Here is a 26,180-nt window from a genome sequence, read left to right on the forward strand (position 1 = left end):
ATATGGTAGAACCAGAGAGCAATAAAGAGTGTGGAGTGATTTCTGATTAAGAACAAATTTTGCTTTGTTCAATATTGAAATATTTCTGGCCACCTTATGTTGTATATTTGTAATTGGACATGTGGAACTGTGAACTTAAACTATATTAGGAAAGCAGGAAGTGAACAAATATAACAGTTACTGATTGTAAAAGTATAATAAGCTTAATAAGTTTAATAAGCTTTGCTTCTTGCTACTCCTTTTGGACATGTGGAACTGTGAACTGATTATGGGATGCACTCAATTGTAATCTGATGCATGTTCAAATGAAATAAAACCATTATCATTACCAAAAACGGATTTAAACAGGTGGATTTTGAGTTGTTTTTTTGAAGGAGGGAAGGTCAGGGCAAGCACGGAGTGAATGGGGCAAAGATTTCCAGAGGTTGGGGGCAGCGATGGAGAAGGCTCTGTCTCCCCAGGTTCGGAGCTTGGTCTTAGAGGGGAGTGCTAGGAGGTTAGAGTCTGAGGAGCGAAGGGGACGCGGGGGAATTGTGTGGATGAAGGAGGTCGGAAGCCACGTTCACGGTTAGGGTTAGGTTAGGGTTTTTGAAGGCTATGTGTCCTATACTAATTGCACATTCATTCAACACGTTTGATGTACTTCTCAGCCATAAACACACTTATCCTCTCAAAAGACTAAGTGCAAGTACGAGAGTACACCGACCTGTCTGGAGCTCCTCCATTGCTAGTAGCTTAATAACATCTCCTTTGCTGAAGCTGAGCAGACTCTTGTCATCCGTCACGAAGCTCTTCAGGGCAACCACATGGCCGGAGTTCTTGGGGTTATCAAACACATCCATAAAAGTGGGTTAAACAAAAGAGGCCTTTGGGACAGTATCAAGTCAGTGAGTAAGATGCCTCGGGCTTGATACCTTGATGACTTCTTTGAGGAAGACTTGGATCGTGGCCGTGATTTGAGGAGCCCTGGTAGAGTGCAGCTGGAGGTTTTCATTCTTCAACTCCAGTTGGACTTTGTTGGTGCCACACAGTTCAACCGACAACAGCTCTGCAAAACTTTGTAAATGCGGGTGACATTTTGGCTACTGAGAAGTACCAGGTACGCTACACCGAGACCAAAACCTGACAGGAAGTGTGTGCTTAGTAGTCATGTCATGATATTTGAGTAGGACAAATCAACAAGTCCCTCCAGGCTGCATGGTAATCGAGTGGTTAGCATGCGGACCTCACAGCTGAGAGACCGGAGTTCAGTCCCAATCCCACCCTCGACCATGTCTGTGTGGAGTTTGCATATTCTCCCCGTGCATGCGTGGGTTTTCTCCGGGTACTCCGGTTTCCTCCCACATTCCAAAAACATGCTAGGTTAATTGGCCACTCCAAATTGTCCATAGGTATGAATGTGAGTGTGAATGGTTGTTTGTCTATATGTGCCCTGTGATTGGCTGGCCACCAGTCCAGGGTGTACCCCGCCTCTCGCCCCGAAGACAGCTGGGATAGGCTCCAGCACCCCCGCGACCCTCGTGAAAATGAATGAATGAATAATTTCTTCATTTTTTCTTAAATTAGTGCATCTTTAGGCTACACGGTGGACAAGTGGTTAGGGCCCAGGCCACACAGCTAGGAAACCCGAGTTCAATTCCACTCTCGGCCATCTCTGTGTGGAGTTTGCATGTTCTCCCCGTGCATGCGTGGGTTTTCTCCGGGTACTCCGGTTTCCTCCCACATTCCAAAAACATGCTAGGTTAATTAGCGACTCCAAATTGTCCATAGGTAATGAATGTGAGTGTGAATGGTTGTTTGTCTATATGTGCCCTGTGATTGGCTGGCAAAGTGTCGCCCTACGACAAGTGGGATAGGCTCCAGCACCCCAGCACCCGCGACCCACATGAGGATGAGCGGTAGAAAATGAATGAATGAATGAAGTATGCACAAATTACAGTTAAATCTCAATTTTACCAAGTCGCTATCCAAAAGTTCTCACGTTAGCAAGGAGGAGTGATTGCAATAAACACGCATTCATGTATACATGTGTATCATTCCTCTACGGCTAAAACGAACAAGCCCCAGCACCCAAACCACCCGTCTCCTCCACCATCATCCATACGGACAAATCCAGTACGTTACCTTACCTGTAGCTTCGAAGCAGTCGCAGGTGTTTTTGATCGATGCCTGATGCCGCCACCATTCTCAGAAGCCGAATGCCACGATGGCACACAGCCAAAATCTGAGTGTCATCGCCGCCTGACTGCAATGAACAAATACCACAATGAGTAATACTTCTTGAAGTTTGAAGTATAAGGCCCGTGTAGCCTATCCAGTGCTGGGATCAACCGATCCACTGGATACGAGTACGATACACAAGTTCGATACCAAATACAATATTATGGCAGGGGTGTCCAAACTTTGCCCCGAGAGGGCCACATAGTGAAAAATAAGAATACATATATACTGTATTATATGGTATATATTTCAACAAAAAACTGCATTTCAGCAGTCCCTTGTTTTTATCGCCCCTAATTGGTTCCAGTAACGACCGCAGTAAGTGAATTTAAGAATGACTCAATGTCTCAAATAAAAGAAACATTTTCATAGCTAGAGCTGTTTATTAATATGTAATTAATATATCGATATTAAATGGTAACTCTACAATGACCTCTAAATTGGAGTTAGTCTCCAATTTAGTTGGGAACAATGGAGTTGGGAACAAGAAGAAGCAAAACACTAACCACTTCCACACAAATCAGGAGTGGGAAATTATTTTCACCCCATCATATCGATAATAATATTATAATAATATTCCCAACTTTATTCTAGTAAAATTCTGTATTATGATAATATTTACATATGACTGTGCTAACAATTCCCCGATGCAAATATTACCTCTACAGGAAATAAGCGTGAAAAGTAGTTTTCCCAGTTGTCCCGAGCAGCCATGACAATCCTTTTCTTTAAGCCGTCGTCCTGGACAGCGCTCATAGCTCCCACGTTCAAATGAGCTAACGGGGGAAATGGGAAGATGATGGTTAGCACATTTAAAAACCAAATAGAGAACAGGGAATAGTGAGCGACAACGGTTCAGGTGAGATGTTACCAAAAACTGCTGATTAACTAAAGAACAGAAAAAGGTAGAAACCAACTTTTTCTTCTGATGAAGGATGAAAGTCTAATATTTCTTTCCATAAGTACCCCGTCTATATAGCCCTAGAATACAACTTTCTGTGTGCCTTGAAAAATCATCCAAAATGTTGGGTCCGAAAGGGAATGAATGAATAAACAGTCGGGGCCTGTCATCTATCTTCTTGTTCCTAAAATACAGCAAAAAATGGGCATATTTCTATGGAAGCCCGTTCACTGAAAAAAAAAAATTCCAATGGTAAGTCCAAATAATGAGATAAAAAGTCTAAATTACAAGATAAAAACTTGAAATTCTGAGATACAAAGTCAAAATTATGAGAAAAAAAGTGGAAAGAACAAGATACAAAGTCAAAAGTTTGAGATAAGAAAGTCATAATTTTGAGATAAGAAAGTCATAATGAAATAAAAGTCGAAATAAGATAGAAAGTCGAAATAACGAGATAAAAAGTTGAAATAATGAAATAAAAAGTCAAAATTTTGAGATAGTCAAAATTATGAGATAGAAAGTCATAATAACGAGATAAAAAGTCGAAATTACAAGACAAAAAGTCAAAATTCTGAGATAGAAAGTTGAAAAAAGATAAAAGCCAAAATTACAAGATAAAAAGTTGAAATTACGAGATAAAAAGTCACAATTACAAAATAAAAAGTCAAAATTCTGAGATAGAAAGTTGAAACAAGATTAAAAAAGTCGAAATAACAAGATAGTCGAAATTACAAGATAAAAAGTCTAAATTGTGAGATAAGAAAGTCGAAATTACTATCTCACAATTTAGACTTTTTATCTTGTAATTTCAACTTTTTATCTTGTAATTTCGACTTTCTTATCTCTAAATTTCGACTTTTTAATCTCTAAATTTGGACTTTTTAATCTCGTAATTTCGACTTTCTATCTCGTAATTTGGACTTTATCTCAAAATTTCGACTTTCTTATCTCAAAATTTCAACTTTCTTATCTTGAAATTTCGACCTCTCAAAATTTTGACTTTTTATCTCATAATTTTGATTTTTTATCTCGTAATTTTGACTTTCTATCTCGTAATTTTGACTTTCTTATCTCAAAATTTCGACCTATCTCAAAATTTCGACCTCTCAAAATTTTGACTTTCTTATCTCAAAATTTTGACTTTGTATCTCATAATTTTGAATTTTTATCTAATTATTTTGACTTTCTATCTCGTAATTTCGACTTTCTCAAAATTTTGATTTAACATTAGCAGACGTACTCGCAAATGGTGATTAATCATGATTAACACACCCAAACACTTGCAAGTGTCAGAATCCTCACCAAGCAGATCTTTCATCTTCCTTCTTTCCTCCCTGCTGATCTTCACACAGCCGTCAGAGTAAGTGTCCCTCATGATCTACCAAAGCATCACCCTGAATTAGGAGCCAGTCTACGGGATTCCAATGGCAGCAGAGAAATAAAAGGGCTAACCAGCCGGGACCAAGTTGACTGTACTAACCTGTTCACATAAAAGATTGAGGATGTATGGGCGGTTGAACGTCTCTTTAGGGTAAAAGACCTGAACGGAGGAAAAACATGGACGTTTTTGCCTCTTTCCAAGACCTCACTTGACATTAAGATAAATAATGTCGTATCCGCTGGTTAGACAAGTTAGACAAATAGGAAGAGTATAAAGTTTGTAGTGTAGCTGACCTCTTTCCGTAGGAAGAGTTTTCCTGGCATGGTACCGAAAGACAAATAAACACCAGGAGAATAAGGATGAAGATGAGAGTGGACATTCTTGTCATCGGGCATCATACCTAGGATGCAAGTGTGAGACATCACAGTGCCGTTAATAAAACAGGAAGTGACGTTACATAAGTACATAGTATGCTTAGTATTCATTAAGGTTTGGTCCAGCGCTACGCACAGAAAGTCGAGAATTTCTTGACACTGGAAGTAATTCAGCGATAATGATGGTAGTGAACTCACTAAGAAATGGAGCAGCCATGCTTGGTGGTTCAGGGATGGACGCCGGAGGTGGCGAGGGGTCGGGGGGAGGAGGTAGAATGTGGCGAGAGCGCTGCGAGCCAAATAGGTCTTCTAGCGAGCGTTGTTTCTGTCTCATGTTGCTGGAAACGACACGACGACCCTCAGAGGAGGGAGGAGAGGACTGCGGGGATGGAGTACTCGTAGGAGATGGCTTTTTCGCTGCTGGGGAGGCCACCCACTGCTTCTGCAATGGGGGGGTCACAAAAGCATGCAATGATGAAATATGACGAGATTTCTCCTTCAGAAAGGCCGGGAATGATAATAAATACATCCATCCATCACTGAATCATTGGAAATCAACTCCAGTCTTGGTGGGTGGAGGCGGGGCCATTAGCATACACACAGAGTGCAAGAGTGTATAACATAGTAGTTATACTACTAGATTGCAATATTCATTCATTTTCTACCGCTTATCCTCACCAGGGTCGCAGAGTCTATCCCAGCTGTCTTCGGGCAAGAGGCGGGGTACACCCTGGACTGGTGGCCAGCCAATCCCAGGGCACATATAGACAAACAACCATTCACACTCACATTCATACCTATGGACAATTTGGAGTGGCCAATTAACCTAGCATGTTTTTGGAATGTGGGAGGAAACCGGAGTACCCGGAGAAAACCCACGCATGCACGGGGAGAACATGCAAACTCCACACAGAGATGGCCGAGGGTAGAATCGAACCCTGGTCCTCCTAGCTGTGAGGTCTGCGCGCTAACCACTCGACCGCTGTGCCGCTATGGACAATTTGGAGTCGTTAACCTAGCATGTTTTTGGAATGTGGGAGGAAACCGGAGTACCCGGAGAAAATCCACGCAAAACCAATTCAAACTCCACACAGAGATGGCCAAGAGTGGAATTGAACCCTGGTCTTCTTGCTATGAGGTCTGCACGCTAACCACTCGACCACCGTGCCACGGCAATATATCATCATATAGTATTTTTCACTGATCTCGTCTATCGTCTCACCTCCCTTTTTTCTATCATAATGAAGTTTTTCCTCACCTTTGGTTGCGGCACTGGTGCCTTTTGTCTGAGTTTGGCCAGAGCTTCCTGTTTGTGATCCACCTTCTTCACAAACTGCTTGGAAGGAGCTCTGTGAAGTCAATCGTTTCATCAGATATCGTCATGTCAAGTTCACGCCGGTATAAAGATGACAATGGTGCCTCTGTTTGTCCATGTGTGTTTACTCTTGTATACATAAAGTTTGGATACAAAACAAGAAGGTTGTCCTGACCTGACAGGCTCAAAGTTTTTGGGTTCCGGTTGGGGTCGACTGTTGAACTGTCTGATGATTTCCCGAATGTTGGAAGTGGGCTCAGACCCTTCCTTAGGGGGCGGGGTTGAGGTGGTTCTTTCTTGTTGGCTGGCAGGAGTGGAAGGAATCGCCTTCACTGAGGCGGGGAAGGGAAAATCAATAGAATTCGAAACTCGTCTCACAATGGATGGAATCAATAGCGATCATTAAGATTGACAAGCTCGGCTTTTATGATGAATTGTGCAAATTTTAAAATGTAACTTTCTTTAAAGTAATGTTCAAAAAATAAAAAAACAACAAAACAATAAGTGGATATTGATTTGGTTTTAATTCTGTCCTTACCTTTGGGTTTAGGTGCTGTGGGGGGAGGGGGTGGGCGTACTGATTGTACGCTGTGTTGGGAAGAGGGGGGTCCCTGTGGCGCCTGAGTTTTAGATCCACCTTGAGATGCACATTGAGAGGGAGGGTCAGTGCAGTGGGAAGAAGACTACAACTGTTCAGGTCACACGTTGGGTTGCCAGTCATACATAAAACACAAATAGTTGACACATGCAACCTGGACACTATTTATTCTATTTAAAGCTAAGCAGGACACGTTTATACTTCCTGGGGATATTTCATTGATATCTATGATTTTATTCTGTTCATTGAAAACTTTATTTCCCACATATTAATATTGCGCCAAAACATGCATTCCATTAAATTCAGTCAAATTATGCAAAAGTGGCTTCACAAAAATAAAAGCAAAATAACCTGATCCACCCAAAAGTTGGAGTCTTTTTAAAAATTATTTATGGCTTTTCCTCTTCTGACAACTTTCTTTTTTTTGGTAGGCCGCATATTTTAGCATGCAACGCTTATATATAAGCATATATATTATATCCGCATATATATACTATATCCGCATATATATACTATATCCGCATATATAAGCATATATATATATACATATAAGCATATATATACTATATCCGCATATATATATATATATATATATAAGCATATATATAAGCATATATACTATATCCGCATATATATATATATATATATAAGCATATATACTATATCCGCATATATATATATATAAGCATATATATAAGCATATATATATACTATATCCGCATATATAAGCATATATAAGCATATATATACTATATCTGCATATATATAAGCATATATATACTATATCTGCATATATATAAGCAGATATATATAAGCATATATATACTATATCTGCATATATATATACATATAAGCATATATATACTATATCTGCATATATATATATATACATATAAGCATATATGTATAGACACAAGCATATATAAGCATATATATAAGCATATATATGTATACTATATCTGCATATATAAGCATATATATATATATACACACGCACACACACATACACACACACGCACACACATATATACACACAGGGACATATATACATATATATACACACACGCACATATATAAACGAATGCACATATATACATATATATATACATATACATACATATACATATACATAAGGAATCAATTAAATTTGTACAATATGTTGCGGGTCATTTAAAAAAAAAAAAAGGAGCCTCGGGCAGCAAATGGCCCACAGGCCACACTTTGCACACCCCTGAAACAACCAATACAATTGCCTCCACGGTGATTTCAATACATGGTTCTACTCACCAATATTCTGGAAATATTGCCGCTTATCGGTAAAAGATGTCGGCTTGGCTGCACTTTGTGAATCGACTCTTGGAGGCTGTTGAAGGACCAAACATAGGACATCTTCTAAGGGGGGGTCACATTAGCATTTGGTACACCATGCTACCATCCGAGAGGTTTTTCATCTTTTAATGAGATTGGCATCAGCATTGGAGGCAAGTCAACATTCCACTTACGTCATTGACCTTCGGCAAAGGTGGACCAGGTGGACCAGGCTGGCCTGCAGGTGGAGACTGGGGGAGGGGCGTGGGTGTCGTCTCCCTCAACCTCTGCTGACGTTCCTGCTTCCTCTCCTGTTCCCTCAACCGCTGCTCTTCCCGTGTCTGCTGCTGGGACAGAGTCATGGCCTGCATGGTCATCTGCTGAGCCTGTGGAGAGGAAGCAGTGACAGTGACAGGCGGGACCAACATTTGCAGGGAGGGGTGCAAAGATCACATTCAGGTGGGGAAATAAGTTTTTGATCCCTTGGATTTTGGAAGTTTACCCACTTCAAAGATGTGAACAGTCCATAATAAGTGGGAGGTCTGTTTGAGATCCCAATCCAAAATCTGACTTAGTACTCAGGGGGGGGACCGATGTTTGTAGTCGTTGGGCACCGGGGGTTGGACACATCCCAGGAGGAGACAAAGCAAAAAAATGGAGGTGGTAATGGTAATGGTTTAATTTCATTTGAACATGCATCAGATTACAATTGAATGCATCCCATAATCAGTTCACAGTTCCACATGTCCATAAGGAGTAGGAAGAAGCAAAGCTTATTAAATCCTACCCCTCCATCTGCTACTTTTACAATCAGTAACTGTTACATTTGTTCACTTCCTGCTTTCCTAATATAGTTTAAATTTTTTTAAAATATTTTTTTGACTTAATTTTATTAACCTTCCTCTTGTGTTAGCTTTCTGGTATCATCATCTTATGTTAACAGGTCGGTTTTGACCCATGTATTAAATCAGCTATAAAATACACTAAAAACAATAAGTTACCATCAAATTTGCTTCTCATGTCTTGGTTACCTTTTTAGGCTTCCTCATCCATGAAAATGTTGGTTTTAATACTTTTGGTGTGGGCATGTAGGCCTTTTTTTGTCACTATTTCAATTTCCAAAAATGGTAAAATGAACCTCAAAAGAATCATATTAATAAATTGAAGGTTCTTTTGTTACCTGGTTATTACTGAGGGCTATAGAACATATCTCTTAAATCAATTAGTTTTATTTATTTTCTCATTTTAGTATTAATCACTAAAGAAACATCTATGGTGTTCTGGTCAATTTTGACCCATATATATTAATGTCAAGAAAAGGGGGAAAAAGTTATTGTTTTCAGCAACAGAACTTTAGTATAAAGTGAAATCAAAAACCAGAACAGGTCCAGATCTTGGTTCCCTGTACTTCTTGCCATTCTTTCCATGATCCAAATTGTAAATGTGAAATCATCCATCAGTCAAATGAGTGAATTCACCTCACATGTCTGGACATTGTTTTTCTGCTGGTATACTGGAAAAGCGGTCAAAATGAGAATCCCCTGAAGCTTACATGATGAGAAGAGGAGCTGGTTGTCATTGTGTTGGCTAATTGTACACTTAGGATTTCAGTTGTGGCTCAAAATATTGCTTTATAATCATATTATTATAACCAAACAATACAGTGGTCATAATTTCAACCAGACCATTTTAAAATGTAGTAAAAAATATTTTTTTGGTTTTATTTTGTTGAAATAGAGTTTCCTGGCAAAGTCAAAAAGCCTTGATGCAATAAACAAATGTTATGTGATTCTTTTTATGCATTAAAATGTAAAACGGGTCGGTGCCGACTCTAACACAAGAGGAGAGTTAATTAAACATTTTTTTTTTTGTCACGTACCGAAGTAGGAGGTGATATGAGCATCCAATGCCATAATGGGTACCATAGTAAGTGTCAATATAGTGATATATATAGCACATCATGACTAGATGAGGTGCTAACACCTCCATGTTGGACAGCAGGGATGGTGTTGATGGTGATGGCAAATATATCTTACTAATACTTTTCTTGGTTGACGATGCTCCCAACTCCCTTGACATCATCAACCACTTCCTTCCTGGTCATTCTGGGCTGATCCCTCACCTTTCCTACAATCATCCTTACCCCACCCGGGTAAGTAATTCAGTAATTCAGTAATGTTCGGAGTAAAGCCTAGTGACTCCTTGGCTTAAAAAATATTTTCAAATACTTCCTAGGCCGATATCTGAAAACCATCTATGTGATCAAATACTTATTCCCCCACGGTTCATGTTATTGTTGTGTTTCCCCAACCATGAGAAGGGCCTGCTGGTTGATGACTGCTTGCTGCGTCGCCGCCAGCTGCATGGGATCGTTGATGGAGGGGACGGCAGCCTGAGGCATCATCATCCCTTGCGGATATTACGGCAGTCAAGGGGGGGGGGGGGGGGGTAAGCGTTAAATAACAAAAAAGAAGAAATGAAAACTCAGACAATACCTGACATAGGGTGCATGGCTGGCATCAGCGGGGTTGTACCATAACTTGGGATGGTGGGGCTGACTGGCATTCCTTGGGATAAACCAAATCCTAACATCAAGATTGAATACTGAAAGATAAACGCTGATTTGGGGTGGGTGGTGTGCTGTCGAGTGGAATGTGTGTTGGCCCACTCCCACCTTGTGAGAACCACATCACTTACCCATAGGATAGCCTGGCATTAAAGTAGGCATACCTGAAAAACAACAACCGTAGACTGAAAATGATGATCTCAGGGAAGAAGTACATTTGAAACACTTCTATGCTAGGACTACGTTAAAAAGCCATAGCATTTCAGTATGTGGAATCAAACTATGGAATGGATTGAGTAAGGACCTCAAACAATGCACAACGATGAGCCAATTCAAGAAACAATACAAGCAGTTGATGTTTGCTAAATACAAGGATGAAGAGTCTTGAACCAGTCATGATGTGCTATATATATCACTATATTGACACTTACTATGGTACCCATTATGGCATTGGATGCTCATATCACCTCCTACTTCGGTATGTGACAAAAAAATTAATAAAATTTTTTAATGTAATGTAATGTAATGTAATGTAATTTAATTTAATAAAAAAAAACTAAACTATATAAGGAAAGCAGGAAGTGAACAAATGTAACAGTTACTGATTGTAAAAGTACCAGATGGAGGGGTAGTATTTAATAAGCTTTGCTTCTTCCTACTCCTTTTGGACATGTGGAACTGTGAACTGATTATGGGATGCACTCAATTGTAATCTGATGCATGTTCAAATGAAATTAAACCATTACCATTACCATTACTACCATTACGAGCACCCACAGTTCAGGTTTAGGTTGAGTTTAGGTTAAGGTTCAAGTGTCCCATTTCAGCATTTCAGTATGTGGAATCAAACTATGGAATGGATTGAGTAAGGACCTCAAACAAATTAAAATTAAAATTAAAATTAAAATTAAAATTAAAATTAAAATTAAAATTAAAATTAAAATTAAAATTAAAATTAAAATTAAAATTAAAATTAAAATTAAAATTAAAATTAAAATTAAAATTAAAATTAAAATTAAAATTAAAATTAAAATTAAAATTAAAAACTACATTAGGAAAGCAGGAAGTGAACAAATGTAACAGTTACTGATTGTAAAAGTACCAGATGGAGGGGTAGGATTTAATAAGCTTTGCTTCTTCCTACTTGTTGCCAATCCTCCCTCACTGTCATGTTTCCTATTTGTGTATATTGACTTTTGTTATTTACACATATATTCTGGTTACTACTTTAATTATATTTCTTTTCCATTTAAGTTGTTTAATTGCCACTTTAGTTAGTTAGTTTTTCATTTAGAAGCCATTGTTTTTGTTCCTAATTTTTTATCAGTTTCTCCTTTCTTTGAGGTGATTGGTCGAGGAGGGGGGGGGTTAACTGGGTAGTTGTTGGGTAAATGTAGTTAAATGTAATCTAGTGCTTAAAATGTATACAGAAAGTGAAACTTAAGTGTGGTAATATTGAAAGGCTTTTTGTAACATAAAAAGGAAGGGTGTTGAAATTGTAAATATGGTACCTTTTATATATTTTAGATATTAAAGGTGGATATTTTAGGTAGATATTTTACCTTTATAGAATTGCCTCACCCTCTCATCGGGAAGTTATGGTTATGGTTATGGTTGTAATCTGATGCATGTTCAAATGAAATTAAACCATTACCATTAAAAATGATTTCCTAAAACAATATTATTAACCTCCATTTTATTTGAAGCACTACAATGGACTCAGCTGAGGACAGTTCTTCAGGGAGGTATGTTAGTTCACCTACCAGGATTATAAAAACCCGGCTGCATGGGTCCAATGCCGCCTCCGCCTCGCATTCTGCGGTTCAGCATAGCGACTCTTTCCGTGTCCTGCACAAATACACAGAGCACAGATCAAAAACACAAGATTATTATTCCATGACTGCAATGCTACCGACCGCGTGTCCTCGATCCAGGTCGAACAAGTCATCAACGTAGGCGTCCATCTGTCGACGACGGCCTGCAGGAGACGGAGGAAAGAAGGACAATGACAAAGTGAACGCATCGGTAAGGAGTTAACGTTCCATCTTCATGCAATGCAGGTATTTGTTATTGTCATTTATACAGTGGTACCTTGGCATGGAAGTCTTTTTGTTTTTCGGTAGGTGCCGTCTCAGGATGATTTTTTATTTTTTTTTTATTTAGTTCCCAGCAGCCAACAACGGCTATTTGGGGGACTTGTGTGAACAAAAACCAAAATCGCACCCTTATCGCTCACGTCTACATAAATGAACATCCGTCGACACGCAACACAGACATAAACTTCTCATCTAGGAATGATGACATCATGGTTTTACAATGACAAAACAGTTAGCATAGCTTTTAGCTGGATGGCAAAAAATGCAGGAGGACATTTAGCCCAGACTTACGTATTGTATATTCTATTTTCAATAAACCTTCTACTGATAACCTTCTACTTTTCTATGGAAGCCCGTTTCCGCTACTGAATAAAGAAATTATCCCAATGGTAAGTCGAAATAATGAGATAAAAAGTCAAAATTACGAGATAGAAAGTTGAAATTACAAGAAAAAAGTCGAAATTACAAGAAAAAAAGTCAGAATAACAAGATAAAAAGTTGAAATTACGAGATAAGTCGAAATTACAAGATAAAAAGTTGAAAATTACAAGATAAAAAGTCAAAATTACAAGATAAAAAGTCAAATTTACAAGATAAAAAGTCCAAATTACGAGATAAAAAGTCCAAATTACGAGATAAAAAGTCAAATTCACGAGATAAGTCGAAACAATGAGATAAAAAGTCAAAATTACGAGATAGAAAGTTGAAATTACAAGATAAGTCGAAATTAAAAGATAAAAAGTCAAAATAACGAGATAAAAAGTTGAAATTACGAGATAAGTTGAAATTTTGAGATAGAAAGTGGAAATTACGAGATAAGTCAAAATTACGAGATAAGTCAAAATTACGAGATAAAAAGCCAAAAATTAAAAATAAAAAGTCAAATTTACAAGATAAAAAGTCAAAATTATGAGATAAAAAGTCAAATTTATGAGATAAGTCAAAATTACGAGATAGAAAGTTGAAATTACAAGAAAAAAAGTCGAAATTAAAAGATAAAATGTCAAAATAACGAGATAAAAAGTTGAAATTACGAGATAAGTCAAAATTATGAGATAAAAAGTCATAACAAGATAAACAGTCGAAATTACAAGATAAGTCGAAATTACAAGATAAAAAGTAAAAATTACAAGATAAAAAGTCAAAATTACAAAGTAAAAAGTCAAAATTACAAGATAAAAAGTCAAATTACGAGATAAGTCGAAATTACAAGATGAAAAGTCAAAATTACAAGATAAAAAGTCAAATTACGAGATAAGTCGAAACAATGAGATAAAAAGTCAAAATTACGAGATAGAAAGTTGAAATTACAAGATAAGTCGAAATTAAAAGATAAAAAGTCAAAATAACAAGATAAAAAGTTGAAATTATGATATAACTTGACATTTTGAGATAAAAGTCAAAATTACGAGATAGATAGTCAGATAAAGGTAGAAAGTCGAAATTACGAGATAAGTCAAAATTACGAGATAAGTCGAAATTACGAGATAAAAAGCCAAAAATTACAAAATAAAAAGTCAAATTTACAAGATAAAAAGTCAAATTTATGAGATAAGTCAAAATTACGAGATAGAAAGTTGAAATTACAAGAAAAAAAGTCGAAATTAAAAGATAAAATGTCAAAATAACGAGATAAAAAGTTGAAATTACGAGATAAGTTGAAATTTTGAGATAAAAAAGTCAAAATTATGAAATAAACAGTCGAAATTACAAGATAAAAAGTCAAAATTACAAGATAAAAAGTCAAAATTACAAGATAAAAAGTCAAATTACGAGATAAGTCGAAATTACAAGATGAAAAGTCAAAATTACAAGATAAAAAGTCAAAATTTTGAGAAAGTTAAAATTACAAGATAAAAAGTCAAAATTTTCAGATAAAAAGTCAAAATTTTCAGATAAAAAGTCGGAATTACAAAATAGAAAGTCAAAATTATGAGATAAAAAGGCGAAATTACGAGATGAAAAGTCAAAATTTTGAGAAAGTCAAAATTACGAGATAAAAAGTCAAAATTTTCAAATAAAACGTCATAATTACAAAATAGAACGTCGAAATTACAAGATAAAAAGTCGAAATTAGGAGATGAAAAGTCAAAATTACGAGATAAAGAGTCAAAATTTTGAGAAAGTCGAAATTGCGAGATAAAAAGCCAAAATTTGGAGATATCTCGTGAGTTATCTTCTTTTAAAAAGTAAATTTTGAGAGAAGAAAGTCCAAATTATGAGATAGAAAGTCATAACGTCTACATAAATGAACATCCGTCGACACGCAACACGGACAGAGCCAAGAAAAACGACTTAAGTAAGCTGGAGGGAAATTTTAAATTTCAAGGCATTCGCAGCGTCAACAAGTCCACATGAATTTAAACGGACATGCAGGAAGTGGACAAATGTTGAAGATGCCATCATCCTGACTACGAGAACGTAAAAGCCAACCGTTAACCGGAAGTTAACAATCTGCAATGTATTTTAATGTTCGGTTATTGCTATTTTATTACTTTTATTCAATTAAAAATGTTTTTATCTGCAGAATCTAAAGTTATTTTCAACCGGTCCTTGGCTAGGAGCGGGGGTCTGAGGTGGGGGGGGGGGGTATTTAGTTCCAATTGGAATTGCTTTGTCTCTCTGCTGTCGATAAGAACATCAACAACAGACAGAAACAAATCAAGCACACCTTACGTACCTTCCTGTGGATACTCCCTACCCCAGGGGGTCCCCTGAAATGGGGGCAGGCCCGGAGCTTCCGTGGCCGGTGCTGGTGGAATGAAGTCATCAAGATCGGTAACTGGTGTTCTTTGGAAATGACCGAGAAAGCAAAGCCATGGAGATGAGATGTTCCTGGATATATCCAACTACTATCCTAAATCTTTTACCTGTCTCCTTGACCGCTGAATAAGTAATCAGACATGGTTGAGGAAGGGGTGCCGGGCGGGGGCATTACTTCTGCCTCTGTGGCCGCCAACAGATCCATGACCAAGTCTGAACCGGCTAGATCAGACCAGCCGTCATCCGCCAGAAGAGACACAGACCAGCCTTCTGTAGCCTCCGTTATGCCCCTGTGGCAAATATATATATACGTCAAAAATGGTCAGTGTCCTGCTGGGATTCTCAAACTGGGGTCTAGGGAACCCCAGGCATCCCCAGGCATTCAAGTTATGGCGCATGGTTCAAGTGCATCACTATGAATATGAACCATGTAGTATTCCTTAGACACACAGTTCATGTACTACGTACAGTTAGCAAATGCAAATGATATGTAGTGTACTCTATGTGTATGTGTGTGTCCATGCACGACTTCTTCTTCCACTTTTAAAGCCTGTGGAGTAAATATACTGACACCTTGCATGAAGAATCCACGAGGCCACCTCTTCCCCCGTGGTCCAGGACTCCACTTCAGTTGTCCACTTCTCATCTAGGAATGATGACATCATGGTTTTACAATGACTGAACAATTAGCATAGCTTTTACCTGGATGGCAAAAATGCAGGAGGACATTTAGGCAAGACTTCTATTTTCAATAAACCTTCTACTGATAACCTTCTACTTTTTTATAGAAACGCCCGTTTCCGCCACTGAATAAAGAAATTATCCCAATGGTAAGTCGAAATAATGAGATAAAAAGTCAAAATTACGAGATAGAAAGTTGAAATTACGAGATAAGTCAAAATTTTGAGATAAGAAAGTCAAAATTATGAGATAGAAAGTCATAACAAGATAGAAAGTCGAAATTACGAGATAAAAAGTCAAAATTACAAGATAAAAAGTCAAATTTACGAGATAAAAAGTCAAAATTACAAGATAAAAAGTCAAAATTACAAGATAAAGTCAAAATTACGAGATAAAGTCGAAATTACGAGATAAAAAGTCAAATTTATGAGATAAATCAAAATTACAAGATAAAAAGTCAAAATTATGAGATTAAAAAGTTTAAATTATGAGATAAGAAAGTCAAAATTTTGAGATAAGAAAGTCAAAATTATGAGATAGAAAGTCATAACGAGATAGAAAGTCGAAATTACAAGATAAATCGAAATTACGAGATTAAAACGTTTACATTTTGCGATAAGAAAGTCAAAATTACAAGATAAAAAGTCAAAATTACGAGATAAAAAGTCAAAATTGCAAGATAAAGTCAAAATTGCAAGATAAAAAGTCAAAATTACGAGATAAAAAGTAAAAATTACGAGATAAAAAGTAAAAATTACGAGATAAAAAGTCAAAATTGCAAGATAAAGTCAAAATTACGAGATAAAAAGTCGAAATTGCAAGATAAAAAGTCAAAATTACGAGATAAAAAGTCAAAATTACGAGATAAAAAGTCAAAATTGCGAGATAAAAAGTCAAAATTGCAAGATAAAGTCAAAATTACGAGATAAAAAGTCGAAATTGCAAGATAAAAAGTCAAAATTACGAGATAAAAAGTCGAAATTGCAAGATAAAAAGTCAAAATTACGAGATAAAAAGTCAAAATTACGAGATAAAAAGTCAAAATTGCGAGATAAAAAGTCAAAATTGCAAGATAAAGTCAAAATTACGAGATAAAAAGTCGAAATTGCAAGATAAAAAGTCAAAATTACGAGATAAAAAGTCGAAATTGCAAGATAAAAAGTCAAAATTACGAGATAAAAAGTCGAAATTGCAAGATAAAAAGTCAAAATTACAAGATTAAAAGTCAAAATTACGAGATAAAAAGTCAAAATTACGAGATAAATGTTTAAATTTTGAGATAAAAACGTCAAAAAATGATGATAGAAAGTCATAATAACGAGATAACTCATGAGATATCTCCAAATTTTGACTTTTTATCTCGTAATTTCGACTTTCTTTTTCATAATTACGACTGTTTATCTGAAAATTTTTACTTTTTATCTCGTAATTTCGACTTTCTTATCTTGTAATTTCGATTTCCCTTTGGGGTAATTTTTTTTTTTTCAGTGGCGGGAAAATGGGGCTTCCATATTTTTCCGTCACGTAAAGGGAAGGTGAAATTCAGTTAACAGAGTGGTTCTTGTAACCTTTATTGGGTAGCGGAAAATTCCATCTCGAACAGCAAAAACATGGACAGTTTTCGTCCACTTTGTTTTTCGGATTTGGCCTCTTCCTAAAACTCATCAACATATCTATTACTGTATATTCAATCCCTAATTGAGAACTTGATAAATATGTTTTTATTGACGGGCTATGTACCACAGTCCCAGATCGCCTTAGTTTGGGGGTATTGGTCATCCTTACCCACCTTATCCGCCAATCTAATCTATCGCATCAAAGATCTGAAAGTCAGCCACTGTTCCCTTTTGCTCTTCGAGACGGACGGCTGACAGTCGAGCTAAAGCTAAAGCTAGCTGGTGGAAAGACCAAAGCTACTATGGTGTTTTGTAGACGTGGTGGAAGTTCAGTGGACACAAAGGACGGGGGCGGCTGGTGCCCGCAAATAGGGGAGTGTATTCCATAAGGTATTTTTTTTTAAAGGGACAGTACAGCTTTTCTCTTACCATTATATGTATAAACGTCCACAGCCATGGCGCCTTTCCTTTTGTTGGAGGTCCACTCCAGATGGGTGGGTGGATAAATCCGGGAAGCGGGGGCCGGGCGTTGCATAGATGTGAGCAGTTTGTGTTGGCACAGTGAACGGTATTCCATGGGTGCCTGGTCAGATATATACCTGGGAAAAAAATAGTGGTCCGTTAACATTTTGTGGCATCCTATTTTGAATCCATAGGGTGTAATATGACATCATAAAATAATATCGCCCCGCTCTTTGGAGCTTTAACAGCTTCAAGTCTTCTGGGAAGGCTTTCCATAAGGCTGAAGAACATTCCTGTTCACTTCCTGCTTTCCTAATATAGTTTTTTTTTTTTTTAAATAATTTTTTATAAATGTTTTATATTTTTTTAATACATTTTAAAATTAAATTTATAGACAAATCATAAGAAATCATAAACAAATTCATAAGAAATATTTAAAATTATTCAAAATTATTTACAATTATTTTAATTTTTAAAATTTATGAACATTTATAAAAATTAAAATTAAAAATAATTTAATAATTTTTATAATTTTAATAATAAAATTATTCAAAATTATTTACAATTATTTTAATTTTAAAAATTTATGAACATTTATAAAAATAAAAATTAAAAATAATTTAATAATTTAAATAATTTTAAATATTTCTTATGAATTTCTTTATGATTTTTTATGATTTGTCTATAAATTCAATTTTAAAATTTATTTTACAAATATAAAAAAATATCAAAAATTATTTAAAAATTATAAAAAAAATATTTTAATTTTAATTTTAATTTTAATTTTAATTTTAATTTTAATTTTAATTTTAATTTTAATTTTAATTTTAATTTTAATTTTAATTTTAATTTTAATTTTAATTTTAATTTTAATTTTATGAACGTCGTTCATAGCGACGTCGCTTTTTGATCCTTTGATGTCGGCTCTTCCTATCATTGTAAAGCAGAATTCACCAATATCGCCCCGCTCTTTGGAGCTTTAACAGCTTCAAGTCTTCTGGGAAGGCTTTCCATAAGGCTGAAGAACATTCATTGGAATCATTGACCATGTTTTTCCTGAAGCACATTTGGGAGGTTATAAGGAAACCCATTCCACGAGGGTCTCTGTGCACTAGACAAGACAGGTAAAGCGGAATATTCCACTTACTTAAGCAAGGGTTTCTCCAGTATGGGTGACGGCGTGAAGGCACTGAGGCAGCAGGCCAGCAGCAGCCAGCCTTGCAGGCTCCTCTGCTCTTCACGTTGGTCCCACGTGTGGTAAGCCAATTGGGCCAGGATCTCGTCCCTCAAAGCAGGACGCATCTGGCCTTTCTCGATGATGTAGTTTCCCAACATCTGCTCCTGCCAGCTGCTGAGGTCCGATTCACCGGTGAACCGCATGATCTAAGCAACAATACATTGTAAAAAAATTGTGAGTAACATAACGAACAAATGTAAGATTCTGCATCGCTTCGCATACCAGTTTATGGAGCTCCAGTGCAATCCTGGCATCGTCTAATTCAAGCGGGGTGAGGGGTCTCTGGAGGGGAGTTCCTTGAGGTTGGCACCACGTATCCTGGGAGCAAAAATAAACTCAAATGAACGACAAATAATTTTATGTGTTACTAATTCAACACGGGACAACATAGGATAAATTAACCTTGGGACACTTGAACCTTAACCTAAACTCAACCTAAACCTGAACTGTGGGTGCTATTAATGGTAATGGTTTAATTTCATTTGAACATGCATCAGATTACAATTGAGTGCATCCCATAATCAGTTCACAGTTCCACATGTCCAAAAGGAGTAGGAAGAAGCAAAGCTTATTAAATCCTACCCCTCCATCTGGTACTTTTACAATCAGTAACTGTTACATTTGTTCACTTCCTGCTTTCCTAATGTAGTTTTTTATTTTTATTTTTAATTTTTTATAATTTTTTATAAATGTTTTATATTTTTTAAATACATTTTAAAATTAAATTCATAGACAAATCCTTAAAAATCATAAACAAATTCATAAGAAATATTTAAAATTATTTTAATTTTAATTTTTATAAATGTTCATAAAATTTTTAAATTAAAATTAAAATTAAAATTAAAATTAAAATTAAAATTAAAATTAAAATTAAAATTAAAATTAAAATTAAAATTAAATATTTCTTATGAATTTGTTTATGATTTTTTATGATTTGTCTATGAATTTTATTTTAAAATTTATTTTAAAAATATAAAAAAATAATCAAATTTTATTTTAAAAATATAAAAAAAATTATCAAAATTTATTTAAAAATTATAAAAAAATATTCAATTTTAATTTTAATTTTAATTTTAATTTTAATTTTAATTTTAATTTTAATTTTAATTTTAATTTTAATTTTAATTTTAATTTTAATTTTAATTTTAATTTTAATTTTAATTTTAATTTTAATTTTAATTTTAATTTTATGAACATCGTTCATAGCGACGTCACTTTTTGATCCTTCGATGTCGGCTCTTCCTATCATTGTAAAGCAGAATTCACCAAGCGTTGGATTGCTCACCCACTAATAAGGAACGTGAGCTGGGTTTGGACCGTCGTGAGACAGGTTAGTTTTACCCTACTGATGATGTGCCGTTGCAACGTTGCCAAAATTCCAAAACCCCAAATGGGTCGAGAACTCCTATATATTTTCTATATACATTATATATCTATATGAAATGGTATGGTACACGGTTCAACCCAACCTGGACTGGACAATCCACCTTACGGATGCAATACATTTTCCCCTATGAACGAACTGAATGACTCATTGACAAAATGGCAGCGACCAAACTCGCAATGGAGATTGACAGCCTTGAAAAGCCAATGAATGTGTGAGACTGGCCTTCAACATGGACTTGACATAGTTGGAGAAGGGATGTCTGTCCATGTCCTGAGGCAGACTGAGCTGGTGCATCGCCCTCACTTGTGGAGGTGCAACCTCTCTCACTGTTGATGCATGTTGATGCCCTGTTGGAAACACAGCAACAATACGACAGTTCGCAATGTGTTACGAGTGGACGGGAGGGTTTCACCACGAAAATCGGTACAGTGGAACCTTGGTTAGCCTGATTAATCCGTTCCAGAAGGTCCGCCAAAACCGGGTATGTGTCCAATTCAGGTTTTGCGTGCAGTAAACAATTCCAAATGCACCCATTTTCCATCGCTTATCCTCACAAGGGTCACAAGGTCAGCGAGAGGCGGGGCCCACTGGTGGGCAGCCAATCACAGGGCACATATAGACAAACAACCATTCACACTCACATTCATACCTATGGACAATTTGGAGTCGCCAATTAACCTAGCATGTTTTTGGAATATGGGAGAATTGAACTCGGGTCTGCGTGCTAACCACTCGACCGCCGTGCAGCCTATTCCAAATGATAAAAATGATATAAATGAAGGGGATAAATGAGCATTTGAGGTTACTTTTACCTCGTCTGAGGACGAGATTCCTGATATTAGCGTTCCCAAAGACACAAGGACAACACCTTCTTGTTTTGCCATGAGTTATTTCTTGAATTCAATAGTGCTTCTCACCTCATTCATTCATTCATTTTCTACCGCTTTTTCCTCACGAGGGTCACAGGGGGTGCTGGAGCCTATCCCAGCTGTCGTTGGGCGAGAGGCGGGACCCACTGGCGGCTAGCCAATCACAGGGCACATATAGACAAACAACCATTCACACTCACATTCATACCTATGGACAATTTGGAGTCGCCAATTAACCTAGCATGTTTTTTGTTCCCAAAGACACAAGGACAACACCTTCCTGTTTTGCCGTGAGTTATTTCTTGAATTCAATAGTGCTTCTCACCTCAATAACCCAAAATGGATCCAAAGAAGTGCCAGCAATTTGTTAAACAAGGTCATTAAAACGTTATTGTAAATTAAATTTGAAATTCTAAAAACTAATTTTTGAGTTACATAAACTAATTTATGTAGCTGACTTGCAGTTCAGGTTGCCATTTTGTTAGCAAGCTTAGCAACGAGTAAGAATACAACTGGACTGACTCAATGACAGCATGACGAGACATGCGTCGTAACCGGAAAATGTACACAAAACTGAAGCAAAACACAGACGTCGATTTTCAACATTGACGCAAAAACACTCCAGCTAACTGGGTTTTTCACTGTATCCATGTCTTTGTTCATCGCTGCCATTACCTGCTGCACCGCGAAACCTTGCTGACAGCTCAGCTGGGATCTCCAACATCCCCACATCCTACCAAGAAGCATAAAAGTTAAAAATAATCACGTACGGAAGAATAAAGTGCACTTTCTCTTACCATGGTTAGGAGCGCTGATGTCGTTTTCAAAGTGGCGGCTCTCTTTTTGTCCGGAATTTGCTTCAAATGGAAAGAAACAAGCAAACATTGAAACGACTGCGACTGTGCGTTCCCTTCCTACCTTATTGATCTTAGGTAAGCCTTTTATGATAGGCTCCTGACACACCCACACACCCACACACCCCGCCTTTGCACAACAAGCCATGGCGTTCCAAAGGTCCAAGTTGTCACCGCAGTGTTTTGCTTTTATTGTCGATATTATTACGCATCCATTATCTCATCATTCAGATTTTCCGAATCTTTATCAGTGTATGAAAACATGATTATTCCAATCTCATACGCCCATCTCACGTAATGTTGACAAAAGTAAAACCGAATCTCAGCACCCCCAAACGCAATCTCAAAGGCTTGAAGGTTTCTCCCATTGCAGGATGAATACAGTGGTAAGAGTATATATAAGTTTAAGGACTTACGTTTAGGGAATTACTGATCATTTGTTCCAGGGGTGTCAAACTCAATTTACTTGGGGGCCACTGGAGCTCGGGTCTGGGTGAGACTAGGCCGCATCAGGTTTTCAAAAAAACAACAACAACAAAAAAAACGCATTTATTAAAAACAAAAAAATGTAAAAAAACTTTGCTTTGATTTCGATTTTCTACAAGAAAAGCTCTGATAAAACATTCCACTGTTCTCAAATATCTTACTTTTTATTTTTCTACACAAAATAAGATGAAAAATAAATAAACAAATCAAGAATAAAGAAAATCAATCAGTAATAAATAAATATAATAATAATAATAAAACGGCAAATAATAAAAACTTAAGAAACCACATATAGTTGGTGGGTAGACAAATTATTTTTTTCAGATTAAAATGAACAAAGCATTATTAGAGCCCTGTAGACATGACAAAACACGACTATAGTCACATTTATACTCTTTTTATATTATAACATATTGCGCAACTGCACGGTCTTGAGACACATGCTAACTCGCAAACTAGAGAGCTAGCGACCTAAATGGTAGCCTTCAAGTTATTTCCTTTAAACTTAAAAAGACAAAAACTTACCACTTCCACACGGGTAAGGAGGATAACTATTAACAGTTATTTAAGCTTTAACATGAACATTAATCAAACGTAATAATTTTTTCTGGGTACATGATACCATACAGCATCCATATCAAACTTGCGCGGGCCGCACTAACATTAAACTTTCATATGAAGGCAGGGCCTCAAACTAGTGTGCTGCGGGCCACATTTGGCCCGCGGGCCGCGTGTTTGAGACCCCTGATTTGTTCCCTTCCTGCATTTAAATGTTACCATTTTCTCACAATATTCGTTCTTCCAAGCAAAACCATCTATAATATCGTACACATGAAGTATTCAATATTACTGCTTTATCCAAAATGTGTTTCCCTTGCTGGTAAGCGAAGACCAGACTCATCAATTCAGAAGACGCTACAACCGTTTCATCCAAAACATTTTAGCTGATGATGTAAGACAATAAGAAAAGAGCAGCAAGTACAAACCGATTAGCTGTGGAGGTTCGCTAGAATACTTTTAGGAGTACGGAGAGGCACGCTGTGGCTTCACATTGCAGAAGGAAAGGTTGAAGTCCATAAATAGAGGAGGACGAGGAAGAGGCATAAAGTGTGTAAAAAGACTCTGCAAGATAGGGGAAGCAACGAGGAAGTTGTTGCCGGTGACACTTTTCCTCAGTTTCTTTGATGGTACTATCATCAACCACAAGGAAATACCATTTCCTTTCTGCTGTATTGAACTGCAGGGTCTTGAGACACATGCTAACTCGCAAACTAGAGAGCTAGCGACCTAAACGGTAGCCTTCAAGTTATTTCCTTTAAACTTAAATCGCCAAAAACTTACCACTTCCACACGGATAGGGAGGATAACTATTAACAGTTATTTAACCTTTAACATGAACATTAATCAAACGTAATAATTTTTTCTGGGTACATGATACCATATATGCAGATTAATAGTTTCATTGTTTTCATATTTGAACCTGAATGTATGATTATGATCATGTGTACATTAGAGAATATCCATAATCATTGGACATTGAAAATGAATGGCATTCATACCCTTGATGAGCGTATGTCAAGGTCTGACCGCAAGGACACCTACTTTCCTCCAATGGCGTCTCTTTATGGTGTTCCTGGTTATCATCATCACAGCCCAGAACTGAGTAAAGGACTGCTTCAGGCGCTTGTAGTACTTCCTGGGAATCATGAGAGGACAGACACATACTGGACAAAGTCACTTGGAGACGGATCCAAAGTAATCAAACAGCCACATGAGTAGCTAAAAACGATTTGTTTTATGACCTGTTGCATCCGAGCCTACTGAAATACAAAGTATTTTCAGTAATAAGTAATACAAAGTAAACAGTATAGGTACTGGCTATATATATCACTATATGGACAGTTACTATGGTATACATAATGTCATTGCATTAAACCTATGGTAATGGTTTTATTTCATTTGAACATGCATCAGATTACAATTGAGTGCATCCCATAATCAGTTCACAGTTCCACATGTCCAAAAGGAGTAGGAAGAAGCAAAGCTTATTAAATCCTACCCCTCCATCTGGTACTTTTACAATCAGTAACTGTTACATTTGTTCACTTCCTGCTTTCCTAATAGTTTTTTTAAATTAAATTAAATTAAATTAAATTAAATTAAATTAAATTAAATTAAATTAAATTAAATTAAATTAAATTAAATTAAATTAAATTAAATTAAATTAAATTAAATTAAATTAAATTAAATTAAATTTTTTGTCACGTACCGAAGTAGGTGGTGATATGAGCATCCAATGACATAATGTGTACCATAGTAAGTGTCAATATAGTGATATATATAGCACATCATGACTGGTTCAAGACTCTTCATCCTTGTATTTAGCAAACATCAACTGCTTGTATTGTTTCTTGAATTGGCTCATCGTTGTGCATTGTTTGAGGTCCTTACTCAATCCATTCCATAGTTTGATTCCACATACTGAAATGCTATGGCTTTTTAACGTAGTCCTAGCATAGAAGTGTTTCAAATGTACTTCTTCCCTGAGATCATATTTCTCCTCTCTTGTAGAGAAGTATTGGATGACATTTTTAGCTAATTGGTTATTTTTAGCCTTATGCATTATTTTAGCTGTTTGAAGATGAACTATATCAGCAAGTTGAAGTATTTGTGATTTTAGAAATAAGGAGTTAGTATGTTCTCTGTAGGCGGCATTATGAATTATCCTTACTGACCTTTTTTGCAGTACATTTAGCGAGTGAAGATTGCTTTTATAGTTATTACCCCATGTTTCCACACTTTAAATTTGACAGGTGTTTTAGTCGTCATAAACATGAAGACCTCGTCTTTTGGGGCTTGGAAGGATTTACTTCAACCATTCTTTTGCTACACTCAAATAGGAAAATGTGTTTCAATGTTATATCAATAAACCAAAGCATGCAGTGACTCGGGCAACCACTGTAGGTTATTTGAGTGTATTACTTTTTTTTTGTAAAAACATATTCACCATAAGGATTGATTGAACTAACCCAGATCCGTAACCCATGACTATAGTCAGATTTATTC

The 26,180-nt window shown here is 36.5% G+C and overlaps 1 protein-coding gene across 1 annotated transcript in view; it reads right to left on the minus strand.

Annotated features, from left to right (window-relative positions):
* Window positions 1–26,180, minus strand: part of myo15b (myosin XVB) — a 59,864-nt gene that overhangs the window by 10,754 nt on the left and 22,930 nt on the right. The window contains exons 24-49 of the mRNA XM_078789167.1: window positions 24,717–24,810; window positions 22,572–22,631; window positions 22,450–22,507; window positions 21,128–21,252; window positions 19,741–19,836; window positions 19,429–19,664; window positions 18,249–18,418; window positions 16,096–16,168; window positions 15,630–15,812; window positions 15,440–15,549; window positions 12,580–12,641; window positions 12,427–12,511; window positions 10,795–10,827; window positions 10,593–10,664; window positions 10,409–10,506; window positions 8,288–8,483; window positions 6,367–6,523; window positions 6,135–6,225; window positions 5,075–5,318; window positions 4,796–4,902; window positions 4,602–4,661; window positions 4,424–4,499; window positions 2,881–2,996; window positions 2,130–2,245; window positions 915–1,056; window positions 707–818 (exon numbers count right to left, since the gene is read on the minus strand). Of these exons, the coding sequence (XP_078645293.1) occupies window positions 707–818; window positions 915–1,056; window positions 2,130–2,245; window positions 2,881–2,996; window positions 4,424–4,499; window positions 4,602–4,661; window positions 4,796–4,902; window positions 5,075–5,318; window positions 6,135–6,225; window positions 6,367–6,523; window positions 8,288–8,483; window positions 10,409–10,506; window positions 10,593–10,664; window positions 10,795–10,827; window positions 12,427–12,511; window positions 12,580–12,641; window positions 15,440–15,549; window positions 15,630–15,812; window positions 16,096–16,168; window positions 18,249–18,418; window positions 19,429–19,664; window positions 19,741–19,836; window positions 21,128–21,252; window positions 22,450–22,507; window positions 22,572–22,631; window positions 24,717–24,810 (2,972 nt within the window). The remainder of the gene's footprint in view (window positions 1–706; window positions 819–914; window positions 1,057–2,129; window positions 2,246–2,880; window positions 2,997–4,423; window positions 4,500–4,601; window positions 4,662–4,795; window positions 4,903–5,074; window positions 5,319–6,134; window positions 6,226–6,366; window positions 6,524–8,287; window positions 8,484–10,408; window positions 10,507–10,592; window positions 10,665–10,794; window positions 10,828–12,426; window positions 12,512–12,579; window positions 12,642–15,439; window positions 15,550–15,629; window positions 15,813–16,095; window positions 16,169–18,248; window positions 18,419–19,428; window positions 19,665–19,740; window positions 19,837–21,127; window positions 21,253–22,449; window positions 22,508–22,571; window positions 22,632–24,716; window positions 24,811–26,180) is intronic.

Source organism: Doryrhamphus excisus, linkage group LG2, assembly GCF_037039965.1.
Source record: "Doryrhamphus excisus strain RoL-2023G ecotype Guam linkage group LG2, RoL_Dexc_Guam_v1.1, whole genome shotgun sequence".
Lineage (NCBI taxonomy): Eukaryota > Metazoa > Chordata > Actinopteri > Syngnathiformes > Syngnathidae > Doryrhamphus > Doryrhamphus excisus.